Here is a 20,123-nt window from a genome sequence, read left to right as displayed (position 1 = left end):
TGTTAGTCTGGGTTTCTACGGGCTCTGCTTCAAAGCACACTGTCAAGATACTGCACGAGACAAACAGAACTCAAAGCCTGAAAACAGAACTCAAAGCCTGAAAGCCAGTTCAAAGTAACCGACAATGACATTCAGATCTCCTTAATGGGAAATAAAATAAGTGACCTGCTATTTCTCAGAAGGCAGGAGGGGGGGGGGAGCATTGAAGTGGATGATGTGAGGAAAAACTCAGAGGAAAAGAGGCATAGACAGAGATTACCATTGGCACCAGTCATTTTGAGTCTCAAAACTTTAACTCAAAACTATTAGGCTAAATCTCAGAAACAAATCTACAATGAGAAAGGGGGAATTTCTGAAAGTGTGTCTATAAAAGCTAGCCTGGTTAACCAGATCGACCACTGCAGTTGCCAGTCGCCATTGTTTGACCTCACTGTCTAGTTAGGTAGCCAGGCTATATAGAAGCTCCAGGCAGTGTCTGAACCTGAACATTCTCCGCCTTCGAGAAATAGGTCAAACTCCAGTAGTCCCAGTAAAGGTCCATGATCATTTTCTGTGATCTGCCTGACCTTTTCTGATGACCATTCTGGGTCCAGTGAGCCCACCCAGTTGCAATGTTGGACGCTGTGGTGACATGGCATGTTATGACACTGTAACCTGCACCAGCATGTCCCCCAGTCAGCCCAACCACTCACTGGACCCATATGTTCACTTGGCTACGCATGCCTCTCTCTAATATCAATATGCCTTGTCTGTTACTGTCCTGGTTAGTGATTACTGTCTTATTTCACTGTAGAGCCTCTAGCCCTGCTCAATATGCCTTAACCAACCATGTTGTCCCACCTCCTACATATGTGATGACATCACCTGGTTTAAACGTCTCTCGAGACTATATCTCTCTCATGCCTAGGTTTACCTCCAATGTACTCACATCCTACATTACCTTTGTCTGTATACTATGCCTTGAATCTATGCTATCGTGCCCAGAAACCTGCTCCTTTTACTCTCTGTTCCGAACGTGCTAGACGGCCAGTTCGTATAGCCTTTAGCCGTACCCTTATCCTACTTCTCCTCTGGTGATGTAGAGGTTAATCCAGGTCCTGCAGTGCCTAGCTCCACTCCCCAGGTGCTCTCATTTGTTGACTTCTGTAACCGTAAAAGCCTTGATTTCATGCATGTTAACATTAGAATCCTACGCTTTAAGTTTGTCTTACTCACTGCTTTAGCACACTCTGCTAGCCTGGATGTCTTAGCCGTGTCTGAATCCTGGTTTAGGAAAACCACCAAAAACCCTGAAATCTCCATCGCTAACTATAACATTTTCCGCCAAGATAGAACTGCCAAAGGGGGCAGTGTTACAATCTACTGCAAAGATAGACTGCAGAGTTCTGTATTACTATCCAAGTATGTACCCAAACAATTCGAGCTTCTACTTCTAAAAATTCACCTTTCCAGAAACAAGTCTCTCACTGTTGCCCCCAGCTGTGCCCTCGATACCATATGTGAATTGATTGCCCCCCCCATCTATCTTCAGAGCTCGTGCTACTAGATGACCTAAACTGGGACATGCTTAACACCCCGGCCATCCTACAATCCAAGCTTGATGCCCTCAATATCACACAAATGATCAATGAACCTACCAGGTACAAATCCGTAAACACGGGCACCCTCATAGATGTCATCCTAACTAACTCGCCCTCCAAATACAGCTCTGCTCTTTTCAATCAAGATCTCAGCGATCACTGCCTCATTGCCTGCATCCGTAATGGATCTGCGACCAAACAACCACCCCTCATCACTGTCAAACACTCCCTAACACACTTCTGTGAGCAGGCCTTTCTAATCGACCTGGCCGGGGTATCCTGGAATGACATTGACCTCATCCCGTCAGTAGATGATGCCTGGTTATTCTTTAAATGTGCCTTCCTCACCATCTTAAATAAGCATGCCCAATTTAAAAAAAATGGAACTAGGAGATATAGTCATTGGTTCACTCCAGACCTGTCTGCCCTTGACCAGCACAAAAACATCCTGTGGCGTTCTGCATTAGCATCGAACAGCCCCCGTGATATGCAACTTTTCAGGGAAATTAGGAACAAATATACACAGGCAGTTAGGGAAACCAAGGCTGTCGAGTCTGCCGATAAGAATGTGGCGATTATCAAAAGACTGACTATGATGTCAAAGTGAGGCAGGCTAGCTAACATTAGCGTAGCTACCTCATTAAAATGTACTTAGGTCGTACCTCATACGTGTGTATTGTGTATTGTCTAGATACTGCTGGTTATGTAACATTACCATTTGATAATGCTAGCGAGGCAAGCTAGCCAGCTACAGGCTAGCCATGTTGTGCTAACTGGCAAATGGTGATGCTAACCGTTTAGCTAACATTATAGTGTCTTCAGAAAGTATTCACATCCCTTTACTGTAACACACATTTTAAAATTCATTAACATTGCGATTTTGTGTCACTTAACTTCTTTATGATAGGGGGCAGCATTTTCACTTTTGGATGAATTGCGTGCCCATAGTGAACTGCCTCCTACTCTGTCCCAGATGCTAATATATGCATATTATTATTACTATTGGATAGAAAACACTCTGAAGTTTCTAAAACTGTTTGAATGATGTCTGTGAGTATAACAGAACTCATATGGCAGGCAAAAACCTGAGGAAAAAATCAAAACAGGAAGTGAGAATTCTGAGACTGTCAATATTCAACTCATCGCCTATTCAATTCCCTGTAAGATATGGATCTGTTTGCACTTCCTACGTCTTTCACTAGATGTCAACAGTCTGTAGAACGTGGAATGAAGCATCTAGTGTGATGTGGGGCCGGATGGGAGGTGTTTCAGTCATTGGTCTGGCAGAATGCCAGTTCCTGGTCATGCGCTTTCCTCATGATATCGCCTTGCGTTCCATAACTTCTACAGACATGAAGGAATGCTCCGGTTGGAACGTTATTGGATATATATGATAACAACATCCTGAAGATTGATTCTCTACTTAGTTTGACCAGTTTATTCGACCTGTTATATAACTTTTTGAAGATCTCGTCCGAGTTCGCCTGCATCTGCGCGAGCGTTTGGGCATGTGCACTAAACATGCTAGCAAAAGTAGCTACTTAGACATAAGTAATGGACATTATCGAAAAAAAAAAAAAAACTAGGATTCCTGGGAGTGCATTCTGAAGAAGATGATCAAAGGTAAGGGAATATTTATGATGTAATTTCGTATTTCTGTTGACTCCAACAGAGGAGAAATTGTTATTTTTGAGCGCCGTCTCAGATTATTGCATGGTGTCCTTTTTACGTAAAGTTTTTTTGAAATCTGACACAGGTCTCAGCTTGCTTTTTGACTGCAAAAGTGATTTTGATTCGGAAAATGTTGGTGACCACTGGTCTAGATACTGTTGGTTATGTGACTATCATTTGATAACGCCAGCAAGGCAAGCAAGCCAATCTAATCCAATCTGGAGCTAAAGTTAGTCTACATCTGTAAAGCATAGAATTAGGGTTTTCACTAGTTACCACAGCCCACAGTCTGGCTATATCATAAACATTCATGAAAAAAAATTTAAATTGCTTTTTGATCTTAATTTAAGGTTAGTCAAAATTACCAGTTAGGTTAGGTTTAAAATCACATTTTAAGAAGATAAATTGTAGAAATAGGCAGGTTGATGACTTGGTAACTAGTGACAACCTAAAATGAGCTTGAACTGCCCTGATGACACGAATGGCTTCATCAACGGTAATGTGTGTGATGAGAAGTTGCATAAAAACAAACACCCAGTGTGATAAACTAGTAGGTTAATTACCAAACCAAGCACCAGAGTCAATTTGGTTGTGCAGTACATCATCAAAAAGCTTCGTCCGTTCTTTATAACAAAATGCAATTTACCACTTGGCTGTCTATTATATCACTCTGTCACAGGCCCTCCCAGTCATCACCACCACATAAGATGAGGAAGTACATTGTTTACGAGGATTGCCTGCTGCAGTTGTTCTAGAGATGTCCACTTTGCAGCCGAACATTCACCATAGAGAAGACCAGCAAGGCAGCATTCATCACGCAGACATACCCTCGCTGTGAGCATTCCTATAAATGGAACAGGAAGGACACCTTCATCAGGTTGGTGACATTGGACCTGGTCAAAAAGGTCAAAACATTTGAGTTCAATCATGTAGTAAGCAAAAAAAGTGTTAAATTGAAATGGTTTGGGATGAGTCGGCCGCAGAGTGAAGGAAAAGCAGCCAACAAGTGCTCAGCAAATGTGGGAACTCCTTCAAGACTGTTGGAAAAGCATTTAAGGTGAAGCTGGTTGAGAAAATACCAAAGTGTGCAAAGCTGTCATCAAGGCAAAGGGTGGCTATTTGAAGAATCTTAAATATATTTTGATTTGTTTAACACTTTTTTGGTTACTACATGATTCCATGTGTTATTTCATAGTTTTGATGTCTTCACTATTATTCTACAATGTAGAAAATAGTACAAATAAAGAAAAACCCTTGAATGAGTAGGTGTTCTAAAACTTTGGACCGGTAGTGTGTTTGAAAACATTGAATCCCTGAGTCCATGGAACATGGGACTCACCAGGCAGAGCGAGGAACAGAGGGAGGGTGGTGGCAGGGAAAATTCAGCCATCTTAGTCACCAAATGTTACGTTTGAAGGTTAGAAGTGACCACAGGTGTCAAAGCTAACTGTACTGGTTTAATCAGAACATAAAATGACCGTCTGTATACATCTCACCAAACATCTGCCTGTAGTTATTGAACTCAACCTGCAAGAGATTTGTTTGTTGTGTTTGAGTGTGGGGGGCGGGGGGGGGGCAGCTGCAGCCAAGGTACTGACAGATCTGTGTGTCTTAGTGGTGGCTAGGACACACCCGAGAAACACGGCCATCAAATCACACCCCCTCATTATATTATATGTGTGGTGGTCAGTCAGCTGTTCGTTCGACATAATTTTTTTTTCTTCCCACAATGGTCATCATCCATAACCGTCGGTAACACACTGTCTTATGTGCATGTGCCTGCTGCTGAGGAGAGAGAGCGCGGGAGCGAGGAGCCTTGGCCTAGGTTACTGTTGATTGCAAGGATGGAGGTCTTTTTCCATTTAAGTAAAACGAAAGTTAGAAAGTATGCCTATAGTGAAAAGCATACAAGGGGAATGTCCTCCGTATGGACAAGTTTTAATATTGTAGTAGATAGGGATTTAACGATTCACCGCTACGCATCGCCCCCCCACCCCCCGGATTAAAATGTTTAAAATGCAAGTGTACAAGTCATTTTGCATGCCAAACAACCCCAGGCAATATCAGTAGCCTAGTCAAACTGTGCCCAAGGCGAGGTAGGCAGCCTGGTCCTGCACATCTGTGCAGCACCTTCAGCATTCAAATGCTAAAATGGCTTGAGATATATATATATCAGGCTTTATTAGTTGAGTGACAAACTATGTAATTTGCTAGGTTATTGTTATCTATGGGCTGTTGTAAGGTGTTTTACCGGAATAAAATAAAGCTACCAGAGACAACTATCATCTGGCCATACCTGCTGAATGGGGCTTACAATGGATTTTATTCTGATTGCTCAGGTTCACCATCAGTAACAGTTTTGGTAGGTTTGCTTTAAACAATCAGTGTACGGTCACTTTTAGATACGAGTGCTAAGAATGACAGAAATCGCATTCGGATTCTGGTAATTCCTTTTAACAGAACATGCAAGATGAGGATGTCATTACTGCACAATTTGAAGATGCTAGAATAACTGTCAACATTCATTAACTTTTCCTCAGTCAACAAGATGAGTAACGAACAGCAACATCACTAGCCTATGCATAGGTGGCGCGTGAGTTTCAATTTCGGGGAAGCAAACGTTCACCATAAAAAATGCACCTTTATAATAAAGCATTCCATGCGTCACCTCATTTGCAAACGTATGCAAGATATTTTTTGTATTTTCTACTTGTGTTTTTCTTCCTAACTTTTTAAAGAATTGTTGGTTAAGGACTTGTAAAGTAAGCATTTCACTGTAAGTGACTAATACAATTTCATTTATAGGCTATATCAGATACATTTCTTCTTTACACGGTGAAAAACACATGTCATGCATTTCTACTACATGTTATAAGACTGGAGACATTAGCAGAATCTTTTTTAATACAACTAATTACAGGGTAGCCTACTCCGCTGACACTGACAAATGGAAGATTACAAGAAATCCTGCTATGCTCTGCGACGAACCTGTCAAAACAGGGCCAAGATTGAATCATACTACACCGGCTCCGACGCTCGTCTTATGTGGCAGGGCTTGCAAACTATTACAGACTACAAAAGGGACGCACAGCCGCGAGCTGCCCAGTGACACGAGCCTACCAGACGAGCTAAATCACTTCTATGCTCGCTTTGAGGCAAGCAACGCTGAGGCATGCATGAGAGCATCAGCTGTTCCGGACGACTGTGTGATCACGCTCTCCGTAGCCGAAGTGAGTAAGACCTTTAAACAGGTCAGCATTCACAAGGCTGCGGGGCCAGACGGATTACCAGGACGTGTGCTCCGGGCATGTGCTGACCAACTGGCAGGTGTCTTCACTGACATTTTCAACATGTCCCTGATTGAGTCTGTAATACCAACATGTTTTAAGCAGACCACCATAATCCCTGTGCCCAAGAACACAAAGGCAACTTGCCTAAATGACTACAGACCCGTAGCACTCACGTCCGTAGCCATGAAGTGCTTTGAAAGGCTGGTAATGGCTCACATCAACACCATTATCACAGAAACCCTAGACCCACTCCAATTTGCATACCGCCCAAACAGATCCACAGATGATGCAATCTCTAATGCACTCCACACTGCCCTTTCCCACCGGGACAAATGGAATACTTATGTGAGAATGCTATTCATTGACTAAAGCGTAGCGTTCAACACCATAGTACCCTCAAAGCTCATCACTAAGCTAAGGATCCTGGGACTAAACACCTCCCTCTGCAACTGGATACTGGACTTCCTGACAGGCCGTCCCCAGGTGGTGAGGGTAGGTAGCAACACATCTGCCACGCTGATCCTCAACACTGGAGCCCCCCAGGGGTGCGTGCTCAGTCCCCTCCTGTACTCCCTGTTCACCCACGACTGCATGGCCAGGCACGACTCCAACACCATCATTAAGTTTGCAGACAACACAACAGTGGTAGGCCTGATCAACGACACGACAGCCTATAGGGAGGAGGTCAGAGACCTGGCCGGGTGGTGCCAGAATAACAACCTATCCCTCAATGTAACCAAGACTAAGGAGATGATTGTGGACTACAGGAAAAGGAGGACCAAGTACGCCTCCATTCTCATCGACGGGGCTGCAGTGGAGCAGGTTGAGAGCTTCAAGTTCCTTGGTGTCCACATCACCAACAAACTAGAATGGTCCAAACACACCAAGACAGTTGTGAAGAGGGCACGACAAAGCCTATTCCCCTCAGGAAACTAAAAAGATTTGGCATGGGTCCTCAGATTCTCAAAAGGTTCTACAGCTGCAACCGAGAGCATCCTGACTGGTTGCATCACTGCCTGGTACGGCAATTGCTCGACCTCTGACCGCAAGGCACTACAGAGGGTAGTGCGTACGGCCCAGTACATCACTGGGGCTAAGCTGCCTGCCATCCAGGACCTCTACACCAGACAGTGTCAGAGGAAGGCCCTAAAAATTATCAAAGACCCCAGCCACCCCAGCCATAGACTGTTCTCTCTACTACCGCATGGCAAGTGGTACCGGAGTGCCAAGTCTAGGACAAAAAGGCTTCTCAACAGTTTTTACCCCCAAGCCATCCATTTGATATTTGCCACGCACACTGCCCAAATTGCTCAGCCTTTCCTTATGACTGTTGGCAATGCGATTATGAATATTACATTTTTTTAAGGCTAGGGGAAGCTAATGATCATCTGTGGCCAAATCATGCTTAATAGCCTTTTGAAAGATTTCATGTATTTCTGTATAGACAGGCGTAGACTAGTTAGGTTATATAATTTGGCCAATTTAATTCAATTTACTTGAGGAATGCTTAGTTTCCCCTAGTCTTATGGACGCGCCATCTATGAGCCCTATGTCAATCTACTATCCCCTTTAGTAGAAAAGCTGACCTATTTTATTGGTCAGCTTGTTGAGAAAGAAATAGCCCAAACAGACAGTTGTGGGACAATAGATCCCAAATTCATACAACCAGTAGGTCTACACTACATAAAAAAAAAACTTTTTTTTTTAAAGCAATGAATCTGATGGAACAGATCAAAACGTTTAGCTTAAAATGTTGATAAACTATTTCTTAACATTATTAGCGCAACAATGAGCACAAGACAGCAGGCTACATGAAAATGTGCATTTGGCTACAGGACAATGAAAGAAAGTTGAAAACCAATAGAACATGAGAGACATAGGCTACTGGTTTTACTGGGCTCTGTAAGTCTTCATAAAATAAATTGCCTCCACGGATGCGGTCGGATTTTGCCTAGGCTACTTTGAAGCAAGGTAAAACATGCCTCATAGTATGTAGTAAATCCTATTTAAAAACGGGGATTCCTAGTCAGTTGTACAACTGAATGCATTCAACTGAAATGTGTCTTCCGCATTTAACCCAACCCCTCTGAATCAGAGAGGTGTGGGGGGGCTGTAAACCGAAAGGTTGCTGGATCGAATCCCGAGCTGACAAGGTAAAAATCTGTCGTTCTGCCCCTGTGCAAGATCGTTATCCCACTGTTCCCCGGGCACCGATGTCGTAGCTATGTTTTAAAAATGCATACCCCCTCCACCAAATTGCAAATTGGTGTGTGAAACGCTGATGAAACCTGCCTTCCATGCCTATGCATTTGAATGGCACACTTCAATTACCAGTTGAGAAAATTAAAAAAATAGCCCTTTTTAAAACGTGGCCCAAAAACAAAATGTTAATATACAATGGCATTTAGAATTGTTGTGCACTGATTGGGCGTATAAAAAAGTGCTGTGACATTTTCAAACTAAAACATATTGTTCCTGTATCGTATCAGAGCCCATGTATCTAGATACGTGTATCAAATTGTCTTGAAAAGGGAACGATGCACATCCCTAGTAGTGGACAAAGATGAGAAGAATGTTGTCACGGCCAAATGCAGACTACTGTGCAACTCGCTATTCAGGTAGGACGCAATTTTGGAACTTAGTATTTATTTTTGGTATTTAGAATCATTGGTTTTATCACAATTATTATTGTATATCATTGTAGGCCTATTTATTAATCTAATCCCGTTAAATATGCAAAACGTGTTTCATTCTGTTGAGACATTTTCGTTGGCCAAATTAGGTTCGATCCATCTTTAGTTTAAGACTTACCTTTGATATTACCCTTATAAAAGTTTAGAAACATTTGGTGTGGTTATTAGCCTATTCTACTGCAGGCCTATGATATGAAGGCAGTGCACACCGGCGCTCCAACAGACTCACTTGAGGCGAGGAAGAATGTTTGAGGCCTACCAGAGTTACTCCTATAAATCGAACAATATAATGCTTATCTTTATAAACATTCTGATCGAAAATGTACGCCCATGTCGGTTTTGTGAACGCAGTACCTATCTGAAAAAAATTAAGAAATGCATGTCGGTGTTTTAGCATGCGGCCGGCATTTCTCGATCGTTCTCTGGGGCTATGCCTCTATTCCTTTTTTAAAATAGTAATATCATACAGTGGACGGCTAAGCCCATGGGTCTACGTGTGCAGCGCCCGGATGCATTTAGTGCTCAAATCTCCGATAGCTGAACAGTGAGGTGGACAAATGTTCAAGGGAAGTAAAAACAAATTAAATAATAGGCCATACAGTTTCGCATATGCTATACATCGAAACTAGGGTTGAATGGTGGGAACCCAGTTCCCAAGATTTACCTCCCAAACCCACTCCCTTTTCCCAGGATAAATAACAGCGAGAAACCAGTCAATTATTTATATGACTAGCATGGTTTGAAATGGAACTGTTCAATGATATGCCATGTCTACATCTGGATTCTCTACAGCCTCTGCATGATGAATCATCAATCAGGGTGGGAAGACAAAGACCATCAAAGTATGGAGCGCAGTTCACAACGCATGTAAAACTCATCACGGGAACTTTTCTTTTTTTTGTTGACAGGTAGACCTAGTCTACGCTACCGTAACATAAGAGACAGAACGCGCGTCTAATTCACCCATCTCCATCTGGCTTTCGGGGGTCACCTTATTTTGTTTTATTGTAAAGATGTATTTTTTTTTTTTTAACTGCCGAAAATCGGTCGAAAATCATTACTTTAAAAATCAGTGCACGAGCGAGCACTGTCTCTCTCTCCATCAACTCCATTCAAATTGAATCCAAACTAGATAATCCTGTTGTTGATTGATATATAGCCCTATACAGTGCATTAGGAAAGTATTCAGACCCTCACTTTTTCCACATTTTGTTACAGCATTATTCTGAAATGGATTAAATAGTTTGTCTCCCTCAATCTACACACACCCCATTATGACAAAGCAAAAACTGAAATATCACAATCATATTACTAAAGAATTCAGAACCTTAACTCTATACTTTGTTGACCTGTAGTTGGGGAGTTTCTCCCATTCTTATCTGCAGATCCTATCAAGCTCTGTCAGGTTGGATGGAAAGCGTTGTTGCACAGCTATTTTCAGATCTCTCCAGAGATTTTTTGATCGGGTTCAAGTCCAGGCTCTGGCTGAGTCACTCAAGGACATTCAAAGACTTGTCCCAAAGCCAATGCGTTGTCTTGGCTGTGTGCTTAGGGTTGTTGTCCTGTTGAAAGGTGATCCTTCACCCCAGTCTGACATCCTGAGCGCTCTGGAGCATGTTGTTTTCATCATGGATATCTCAGTACTTTGCTCCGTTCATGTTTCCCCTGATCCTGACCAGTCTCCCTGTCCCTGCCGCTGAAATACTTCCCCACAGCATGATGCTGCCACCACCATGCTTCACCGTAGGGATGGTATTGGCCATGTGATGAGCGGTGCCTGGTTTCCTCCAAACGTGAAGCTTGGCATTCCATCCAAAGAGTTCAATCTTGGTTTCATCAGACCAGAAAAACTTGTTTCCCATGGTCAGAGTCCTTTAGGTGCGTTTTGGCAAACTCAGTGGGCTGTCATGTGCCTTTTACTGAGGAGGGGCTTCCATTTGGCAACAACACCATAAAAGGCCTGATTGGTGGAGTGCTGCAGAGATGGTTGTCCTTCTGGAAGGTTGTCCCATCTTCACAGAGGAACTCTGGAGCTCTGTCAGAGTGAACATTGGTTTCTTGGTCACCTGCCTGACCAAGGCCCTTCTCCCCCAATTGATCAGTTTATTTAGTTTAACTAGGCAAGTCAGTTAAGAACAAATTCTTATATTCAATGACGGCCTACCAAAAGGTCTCCTGCGTGGGCTGGGATTAAAATTTGACAAAACATACATCACGACAAGAGACACACCACAACAATACATAAAAGAGAGAAATAAGACAACACAGCATGACAACAACATGGTACAAATATTAAATGGGCACAGACAACAGCACAAAGGGCAAGAAGGTAGAGACAACAATACATCACGTGAAACAGCCACAACTGTCAGTAAGTGTCCATGATTGAGTCTTTGCATGAAGAAATGTAGATAACTGTCCAGTGTGAGTGTTTGTTGCAGCTCATTCCAGTCGCTAGCTGCAGTGAACTGAAAAGAGGAGCAACCCAGGGATGTGTGTGCTTTGGGGACCTTTAACACAATGTGACTGTCAGAACGGGTGTTGTATGTGGAGGATGAGGGCTGCAGTAGATATCTCAGATAGGGGGAAGTGAGGCCTAAGAGGGCTTTATAAATAAGCATCAACCAGTGGGTCTTGCGACGGGTATAGAGTGCAGTGATGTGTCCTATAAGGAGCAGTGGTGGCAAATCTGATGGCCGAATGGTAAAGAACATCTAGCCGCTCGAGAGCACCCTTACCTGACAACCTATAAAATACGTCTCCGTAGTCTAGCATGGTCATCTGAATCTAACCCTCAAAGAGATAGTAATCACACCGATGGGGAGAAGGTCATTCTTCTTACCAAACGACATCACCTTTGTTTTGGAGGTGTTCAGAATAAGGTTATGGGTAGAGAAAGCTTGGACACTAAGAAAGCTTTGTTGAATAGCTTTTAACACAGAATCCAGGGAGAGGCCAGCTGAGTATAATACAATCATCTGCATATAAATGGATGAGAGAGCTTCCTACTGCTTGAGCTATGTTGTTGATGTAAATTGAGAAGAGAGTGGGACCTAGGATCAAGCCTTGGGGTACTCCCTTGGTGACAGGCTGTGACTGAGAAAGCAGATGTTCTGACTTTACACACTGCACTCTGAGGTAGTTAGCAAACCAGGCCAAAGACTCCTCCGACACCATTACTCCTTAGCCAGCTCACAAGAATGGAATGGTCTACCGTATCAAAAGCTTTGGCCAAGTCAATAAAAATAGCATCACAACATTGCTTAGAATCAAGGGCAATGGTGACATCATTGAGGACCTTTTAAGATTGCAGTGACACATCCATAACCTGAGCTGAAACCAGATTGGTTACCCAAGAGAATACTATTGACCTCAAGAAAGCCAGTCAGTTGATTATTGACACATCTTTCCAACAAAATAGAAATCGGCCTATAACAGTTAGGATCGGCTTGATCTCCCCCTTTAAATAAAGAATGCACAGTGTGTGCCTTCCATGCAAATGCGAACCTCCCCAGAGAGGAGACAGGTTGAAAAAGGTCTGAGATAGGCATGGCGATGATAAGGGCAGCAACCTTAAATAATAAAAGGGTCTAGCTTCTAGTGTTAACATGCAGAAAACCCAGGCTTTTACGAGGGCAGAAATCAGTGAAGCAGATATCAGAGCACAAATCAGAATTGGGGCTAGCAACAGTAGATGGGCCAGGGTGAACATAAACATTTCCAGATATAATCAGCAGTAATACAATCAGGGCACAGCAGAGGACAGGGAGAGCTGTGCAGTGTTGATTTATAACATTTGAATGTCCATTAGATGGCAACAAGATCCTATTGTCCATCAATTTGAGTTTATTTTATTTTTTACAGGGACAGTGCACATTAATCAACGTTTCAGTAAAAGTGACGGTTTTAGCCAGCCGGCTAATTTTCAACCGCAGTCCCTGGGCAGGTTATTAAAAACAATTACAATTTAGACAATCATTGAGCAGTGAGCACACGCAGAGCAACATAGGACAAGCAAGACGTAGCATACAGACAGAGCAACATAGAACAGAAAGCAGCAAGACAAAACAAAGCAACAAAGTGTTTCCACACCTCACAAGCTACAGACAACATGGAAAGCGGCAATACACAGCTAGGGATTATGTTCCCAAATCTGATTGACCTTTAGCCATGTCTTCATGCATTTTGTGAAAGTGTGATATGTGGTGCAGTTGTGTGTGTCTGATGGCAGTGTATTCCAGACATGGGAAGCTCTCACAGAGAAAGCGGATTTACTAAAGGTACTTTTCCTTATTAAGGGAACTATACAGTCACCTCTCATGGCAGACCTTGTGGATCTGCTGCCATATGTTTGGGTTTTCTGTTTAACAAAAATACTGAGTGGAGGGGGAGACAGGCCATTTAGGATCTTGAATACAAGACATGCGTCGGTGTATTGCACAAGATTTTCCCAACTCAGGAGCTCATGCTTTCTGAGGATGTAACAGTGATGATGGCTATTGGGCTTCCTATCAAGCACTTTGAGAGTCTGTTTGTAGACAGACTGAATGGGTTTTAATAATGTTGTACAGCAAGCTTGGGCCCAACTAGTCAAGTAGTATGTTAAGTGGGGGAGTATCATAGATTTGAAGTACAGTTTTGCTACCTCTGTAGTCAAACAATTTCGTATAAATCGGAAATTAGCTAGGTTGAATTTGAATGACCTGTTTCACATGCTTTTTAAAAGAGAGATTGGAATCAAGTATGATGCCAAGGTACTTAAAATCAGATACCACCTGGAGCTTCTCCCCTGACACCTAGACATCTGGCTCAGTAGCATCTGTTGCCCTCTTTGTGAAGAACATGCGAACAGTTTTTTTCACATTGAGATGCAAACACGAGTCACTGAGCCACTTTGTAACCTGGACCATTACAGTAGTGAGTTCTTGTGCAGCTTGTTGTTTGCTCTTTGCATGCACATATATCACTGTATTATCGGCATACATTTGAACTTCAGACCCAGTACAGACAGAAGGCAGATCATTAATGTACAGGCTGAACAGGAGGGGCCCCAGTATTGACCCTTGGGGCACGCCCACATCATAGCTAAGAGTGGGCGACAGCTCATTCATTGCTCACGCTGACACACTGAGTTCTGCCTTCAAGGTATGATTTCATCCATCTCAAGGCATCGGGGGAAAAGTTGAACATGGACAATTTTGTGATGAGAATCTCATGGTTAACAGTATCAAAAGCATTCATTAGGTCCAGAAACACAGCCCCAACAACACCCCCTTTGTCCATCTTGCACTTCATATTTTCCGGAAGAAAGCAGTTGGCCGTTTCTGTGGAGTGCCTCCTACTCTGTCCCAGATGCTAATATATGCATATTATTATTACTATTGGATAGAAAACACTCTGAAGTTTCTAAAACTGTTTGAATTATGTCTGTGAGTATAACAGAACTCATATGGCAGGCAAACTTCCAAACAGGAAGTGGAAATTCTGGGGCTGGTTGATGTTAAACTCATTGTGTATTCACATCCCAGTAAGATATGGATCTGTTCGCACTTCCTACTCCTTCCACAAGATGTCAACAGTCAGTAGAACGTGGAATGAAGCCTCTAGTGTGATGTGGGGCCGGATGGCAGCTATTTGAGTCAGTGGTCTGGCAGAATGCTAGTTCCTGGTCACGCGCACTAGTCATGATATGGCCATGTGTTCCATTACTCTGTAGACAAAAACGAATGCTCCGGTTGGAACGTTTTTGGATATATATGATAACAACATCCTGAAGATTGATTCTCTACTTAATTTGACCAGTTTATTCGACCTGGAATATAACTTTTTGAAGTTTTCGTCCGAGTTCGCCTGGACCGGTGCCAGCGTTTGGACATGTGAACTAAACGTGCTCGCAAAAGTAGCTAATTGGACACTACTAATGGACATTATCGAACAAAACAACGATTTATTGTGGAACTAGGATTCCTGGCACTGCATTCTGATGAAAGATCATCAAAGGTAAGGGAATATTTATGATGTAATTTCGTATTTCTGTTGACTCCAACATGGTGGAGAAATGTTGTGTATTTCTGAGCGCCGTCTCAGATTATTGCATGGTGTGCTTTTTCCCGCAAAAATAAAAAAAATCTGACACAGCAGTTGCATTAAGAACACGTGTATCTTTAATTACATGTAAAACATGTATCTATCATCAAAGTTTATGATGAGTATTTCTGTTATTTGACGTGGCTCTCTGTAATTACTCCGGATATTTTGGAGGCATTTCTGAACATGGCGCCAATGTAAACCGAGATTTCTGGATATAAATATGCACATTATCGAACAAAACATAAATGTATTGTGTAACATGATGTCCTATGAGTGTCATCTGATGAAGATTATCAAAGGTTAGTGATTAATTTTATCTCTATTTCTGCTTTTGTGACTATCTTTGGGAAAAATGGCTGTGTGTTTTTTGGATTTGGTGGTGATCTAACAAATATATGTTGTGTTTTCGCTGTAAAACATTTAAAAAATCGGACACGATGGGTAGATTAACAAGTTGTTTATCTTTCACTTGCTGTATTGGACTTGTTAATGTGTGAAAGTTACATATTTCAAAAAAATATTTTTGAATTTCGCGCGCTGCCTTTTCAGCGGAATGTTGTGGGTGTTCCGCTAGCGGAACCCCTGGGAGAGAAAGGTAAAATTGCGTTTTCAAAATAGTTTAATTTACTCTTAGGTATTCTTAGTTGATCCGGCTTTCTAACAGTAGAGAGGTTAAACCTGCTCTTAGACAGCTTTCTGGCTATAAGTGTCAGATTATGATCAGATAGCCCAGTAACCATATTGAATGATTTAGTCGCTCCCTCTGGTTTATTACTGAACACCAAATCAATCTGTGTTTTAGAGCAACAAGTCACCCTGGTTGGCCCTTTAACTAGCTGTGTAATGTCAAAGGTATTGGTGATCCGTTTGAGGGTTTTCCTATAAGACTTGTCTTCATAATTAATATTAAAATCTCCCATTAAGATGACCTCTTTCCCAAAATCACATTCCCTAAGCATGTTATTAAACTGATCAAAAAATACTTGTGGTGGAAGGTGGCCTATACATTCCAATAAGGGTAAAAGACATTTGGGGAGACAGTGTAATGTTCAGGCCAATACATTCTAGTTAATTATCACATGACCACTCAATTTGTTTACATCAATCCTGTCTCTCCTGAAAACATTGTAGCCAGGCACAATCAAAGCAGCATATGGAGTTTTTATGGAGCCATGTCTCTTGGTTGGAGTCTGAGTAGATGTTGAATTTGATCACTTTTTGGAATGACACTACGAATGTTCAAGTGCCCCCCTAGTAGTCCCTTGAGCTTAGCTCGTGGGTCCCAGATGACTCGAGAGTGATTGACACATTGAAGAAAGTTACATTTTCTGTGTTTTCTGACGGCTGGGTTTAGGCCATTTTGTTTTGTTTTGATTAGGGGCAGTTCGGTAGCGCAATTAACAATCCCTCCTGCCTGCACTGGATGCGGGGAACTAATTAAAACAGCTTACGTACCAGAAGTAGAGTCAGGGATCGCATATAGCGACTTGGGTATGTTTGAAGAGTCAAAATCTATCCTGGAGCAGGGTGAGTCGAGAGAAACCATGGGACCATAGCACTCACCCACTTCCACAGCGGCGACGATCAGTGGACGAGGCCATCCTCTGCTTTCCACTCCGGTGAGTATCGCTGGCTCGGTGATGTTAGGCCCAGGATTGAGTTGCACATCCCCGGAGAGCAGGAGGGTAGTGAACAGGTAGTTTAACAGTTTCCGATAAATGTTGGACTTGTGTTTGTTACGCCTAAGCGGTTCAGTGGAATAGGGAGCGAGGTAGACTTGGCTATTATTCAGAACATTATGGTATGCTGTGTACTGTCCGCTCCCGTGGACCGGTGAACCAATGTGTTTGGTGTTGATATTCCCCGGTAGTAGACTGATTGTGTCATCCCAGCAAGGACGCACTGAGATTATCAGAAGAGCAGCTACATAACTGACAATCATAGCAAAGTACTGGAGGATAAAACACATAATTGCGCTTTAACTCTTTGCATGAGTTACTTAGCTGGGGTCGGCGTACACCTGATGTTTTAGATAAAATAACAGCATTCGTATTATTCGTCCGCCATTATGTATCTCACAGGAGAAAGCATCAGAGCGAAACAGCGCCCTGAACTGTATGTGAACCCCTCTGCAATCTACTGGCAATAACCACTACAAACTAGGACTTCAACCAATTTCATCAGGTAACATGAATATAGAGAGTCAGAGTCCCAAATGTGGGAACAAACAGTCTGTCAAACAGTAGGGTAAACAAACAAGTTCATAGTCAACAAAGCACGCAGGAGTCATGAGGCAAATAGCATAAAGCACAAGAAAAAATATATAACAACTTGGGGCTAGCCATTGTAAGTTCAGAGCCACTCGCCCCAACAGTGCTGGTGAGGAGTGTGGCGAGGGTACCTGTACCAGACAGGGGGAGACAGGCCAGGGCAGACGGTTTACAGATCGCCAGGTGGAATCCAAGCAGCAGTGCAACATGCAACAAAAGTAGGTGTCACACCCACTTGAGAGAAGCTTTTTTCAGGAAGCAGATTCCTTGTATAAAATCCCAGCAAGTCTCCGTCCACGTGGAAAAGGAGGATGTTAGATAGCCATATATCTTTTCAGTTTCGGCGAATGGTCCTTTACGACGTCCAAACAAAGTCGTTCTGTGGCGGTTGTATTTTGGAGATTCTGAGGAGGATATCTTTTGATGTGATCAAAGCAACAATATTGTTTCTGATTGAGGTAATTTACAATTGAAGTGCCCTGGCTGCATAGCAGTTAAAAATAGAGACCCAGTGGGTACGGTATTTTAAATTACCTCTGCACAGATGGAGCGGGCTTCAGTTCTAAGAAGAGTCTTGGTGATTCCAAACTTCTCCATTTAAGAATGGAGGCCAGTGTGTTCTTGGGGACCTTCAATGCTGCAAAAAACAATTGGTACCCTTCCCCAGATCTGTGCCTCAACACAATCCTGTCTCGGAGCGCGAAGGACAATTCCTTCGTCCTCGTGGCTTGGTTTTTGCTCTGACATGCACTGTCAACTGTGGGACCTTATATAGACAGATGTGTGCCTTACAAAATCATGTCCAATCAATTGAATTTACCACAGGTAGACTCCAATCAAGCTGTAAAAACATCAAGGATGATCAATGGAAACAGCATGCACCTGAGCAATGGGTCTGAATACTTAAGTAAATAAGGTATGTTTTTTTATTTGTAATACATTTGCAAGAACTTTGAAAAACCTGTTCTCGCTTTGTCATTAGTGGGTATTGTCTGTGTAGATTGATGAGGAAAATGTTTATCCATTTTAGAATAAGGCTGTAATGTAACAAAATGTGGAAAAAGTGAAGGTGTCTGAATACTTTCAGAATACATGAGAGATGTCCTACCCTACCCCTTTCAAATAATAAATTAAATGCAGTATTAGACTTATACTTAGCTAATTAATGATCGGTTATGCATAATAAGCATCTAACTTACAGCCTCCGTCTCTAGCGCAATACGCACACACCTGTGCTCCGCTGGCCTCCTTAAAAACGCTCCTTAGCTCTTGGAGTCCCATGTAGGAAAAGCTATACTACAAAAGCTTGCTGGACTTTATTTTTATAGCATTTCTTATACCAATAGACTATTCAAAGAGGGACGCAAGCTCTTGTTTGCTGATAACTCAAAGGGTAGTTGGAAAGCAGAGCAAACGTGTGATGGCGGTAGGCTAATGCAGTTATTTATGCAGACCCAAAACCATTCAATCTTCGTGAAGAGAGGCTAATTCGCTAGGCTATACTTGTAACTTTGTAGGCCGCATGTTAGGGCTGGGCAATATGGCCAAAATATCATATCACAGTATAAAAAATGTTTTGAGACGGTATGATGTTATTTGACAATACTTTATGTTTTTGAATCATAAAAGTTCTAAATTTGCTTCAAATCAACATTTCATTGGTCACATTCACATAGTTAGCAGATGTTAATGTGAGTGTATCGAAATGCTTGTAAGAAATAATACATAAAAAAATAAATACACTGCATACTTTCCTAAGGACTCGAAGCGAGACAACCAATTTTATATACTATATCTCGACACATTGATGAAAATAGTAATGGTCTCTAAACCTCCAAGCTGCATACTGGACCCTATTCCAACTAAACTACTGAAAGAGCTGCTTCCTGTGCTTGGCACTCCTATGTTGGACATAATAACTGCCTTCCTATCCTCCGGATGTGTACCAAACTCACTAAAAGTGGCAGTAATAAAGCCTCTCTTGAAAAAGCCAAACCTTGACAGAGAAACATAAAAAAATATATTTTAAAAACAGGCTATATCAAATCTCCCATTCCTCTCAAAGGAATTGAAAAAGCAACTCACTGCCTTCCTGAAGTCAAACAACGTATACGAAACGCTTCAGTCTGGTTTTAGACCCCATCATAGTACTGAGACCTCACTCGTGAAGGTGGTAAATGACCTTTTAAATGGTGTCAGATCAAGGCACTGCATCTGTCCTCGTGCTCCTAGACCTTAGTGCTGCTTTGATACCATCGATCACCACATTCTTTTGGAGAGATTGGAAACCCAAATTGGTGTACACGGAAAAGTTCTGGCCTGGTTTAGATCTTATCTGTCGGAAAAATATCAGTTTGTCTCGGTGGATGATTTGTCCTCTGACAAATCAACTAAGTTTTGGTGTTCCTCAAAGTTCCGTTTTAGGACCTCTATTGTTTTCACTATATATTAATCGAAATATAATGTTAACTTTCACTGCTACGCGGACGATACACAGTTGTACATTTCAATGAAACATGGTGAAGCCAC

At 42.3% G+C, this 20,123-nt stretch overlaps 1 protein-coding gene across 3 annotated transcripts in view; it reads right to left on the bottom strand.

Annotated features, from left to right (window-relative positions):
- The window catches only part of LOC139561312 (TBC1 domain family member 14-like), an 85,825-nt gene that overhangs the window by 48,383 nt on the left and 17,319 nt on the right, over positions 1-20,123 (bottom strand). The window contains exon 1 of one of the 3 annotated variants that reach the window (XM_071378325.1): positions 3,971-4,066. The exons of the other annotated variants lie outside the window; for them this stretch is intronic. Coding sequence (XP_071234426.1) covers positions 3,971-3,972 — 2 coding nt within the window. The 5' untranslated portion in view covers positions 3,973-4,066. Of the gene's footprint in view, positions 1-3,970; positions 4,067-20,123 lie in introns of those variants that run through there. 3 annotated transcript variants of the gene reach the window in all.

This window comes from Salvelinus alpinus, chromosome 31 (genome assembly GCF_045679555.1).
Source record: "Salvelinus alpinus chromosome 31, SLU_Salpinus.1, whole genome shotgun sequence".
In the NCBI taxonomy this organism is placed as follows: domain Eukaryota; kingdom Metazoa; phylum Chordata; class Actinopteri; order Salmoniformes; family Salmonidae; genus Salvelinus; species Salvelinus alpinus.
Note: the sequence above shows the minus strand (reverse complement) of the source record. Positions and strands in the feature narration are given on the sequence as shown.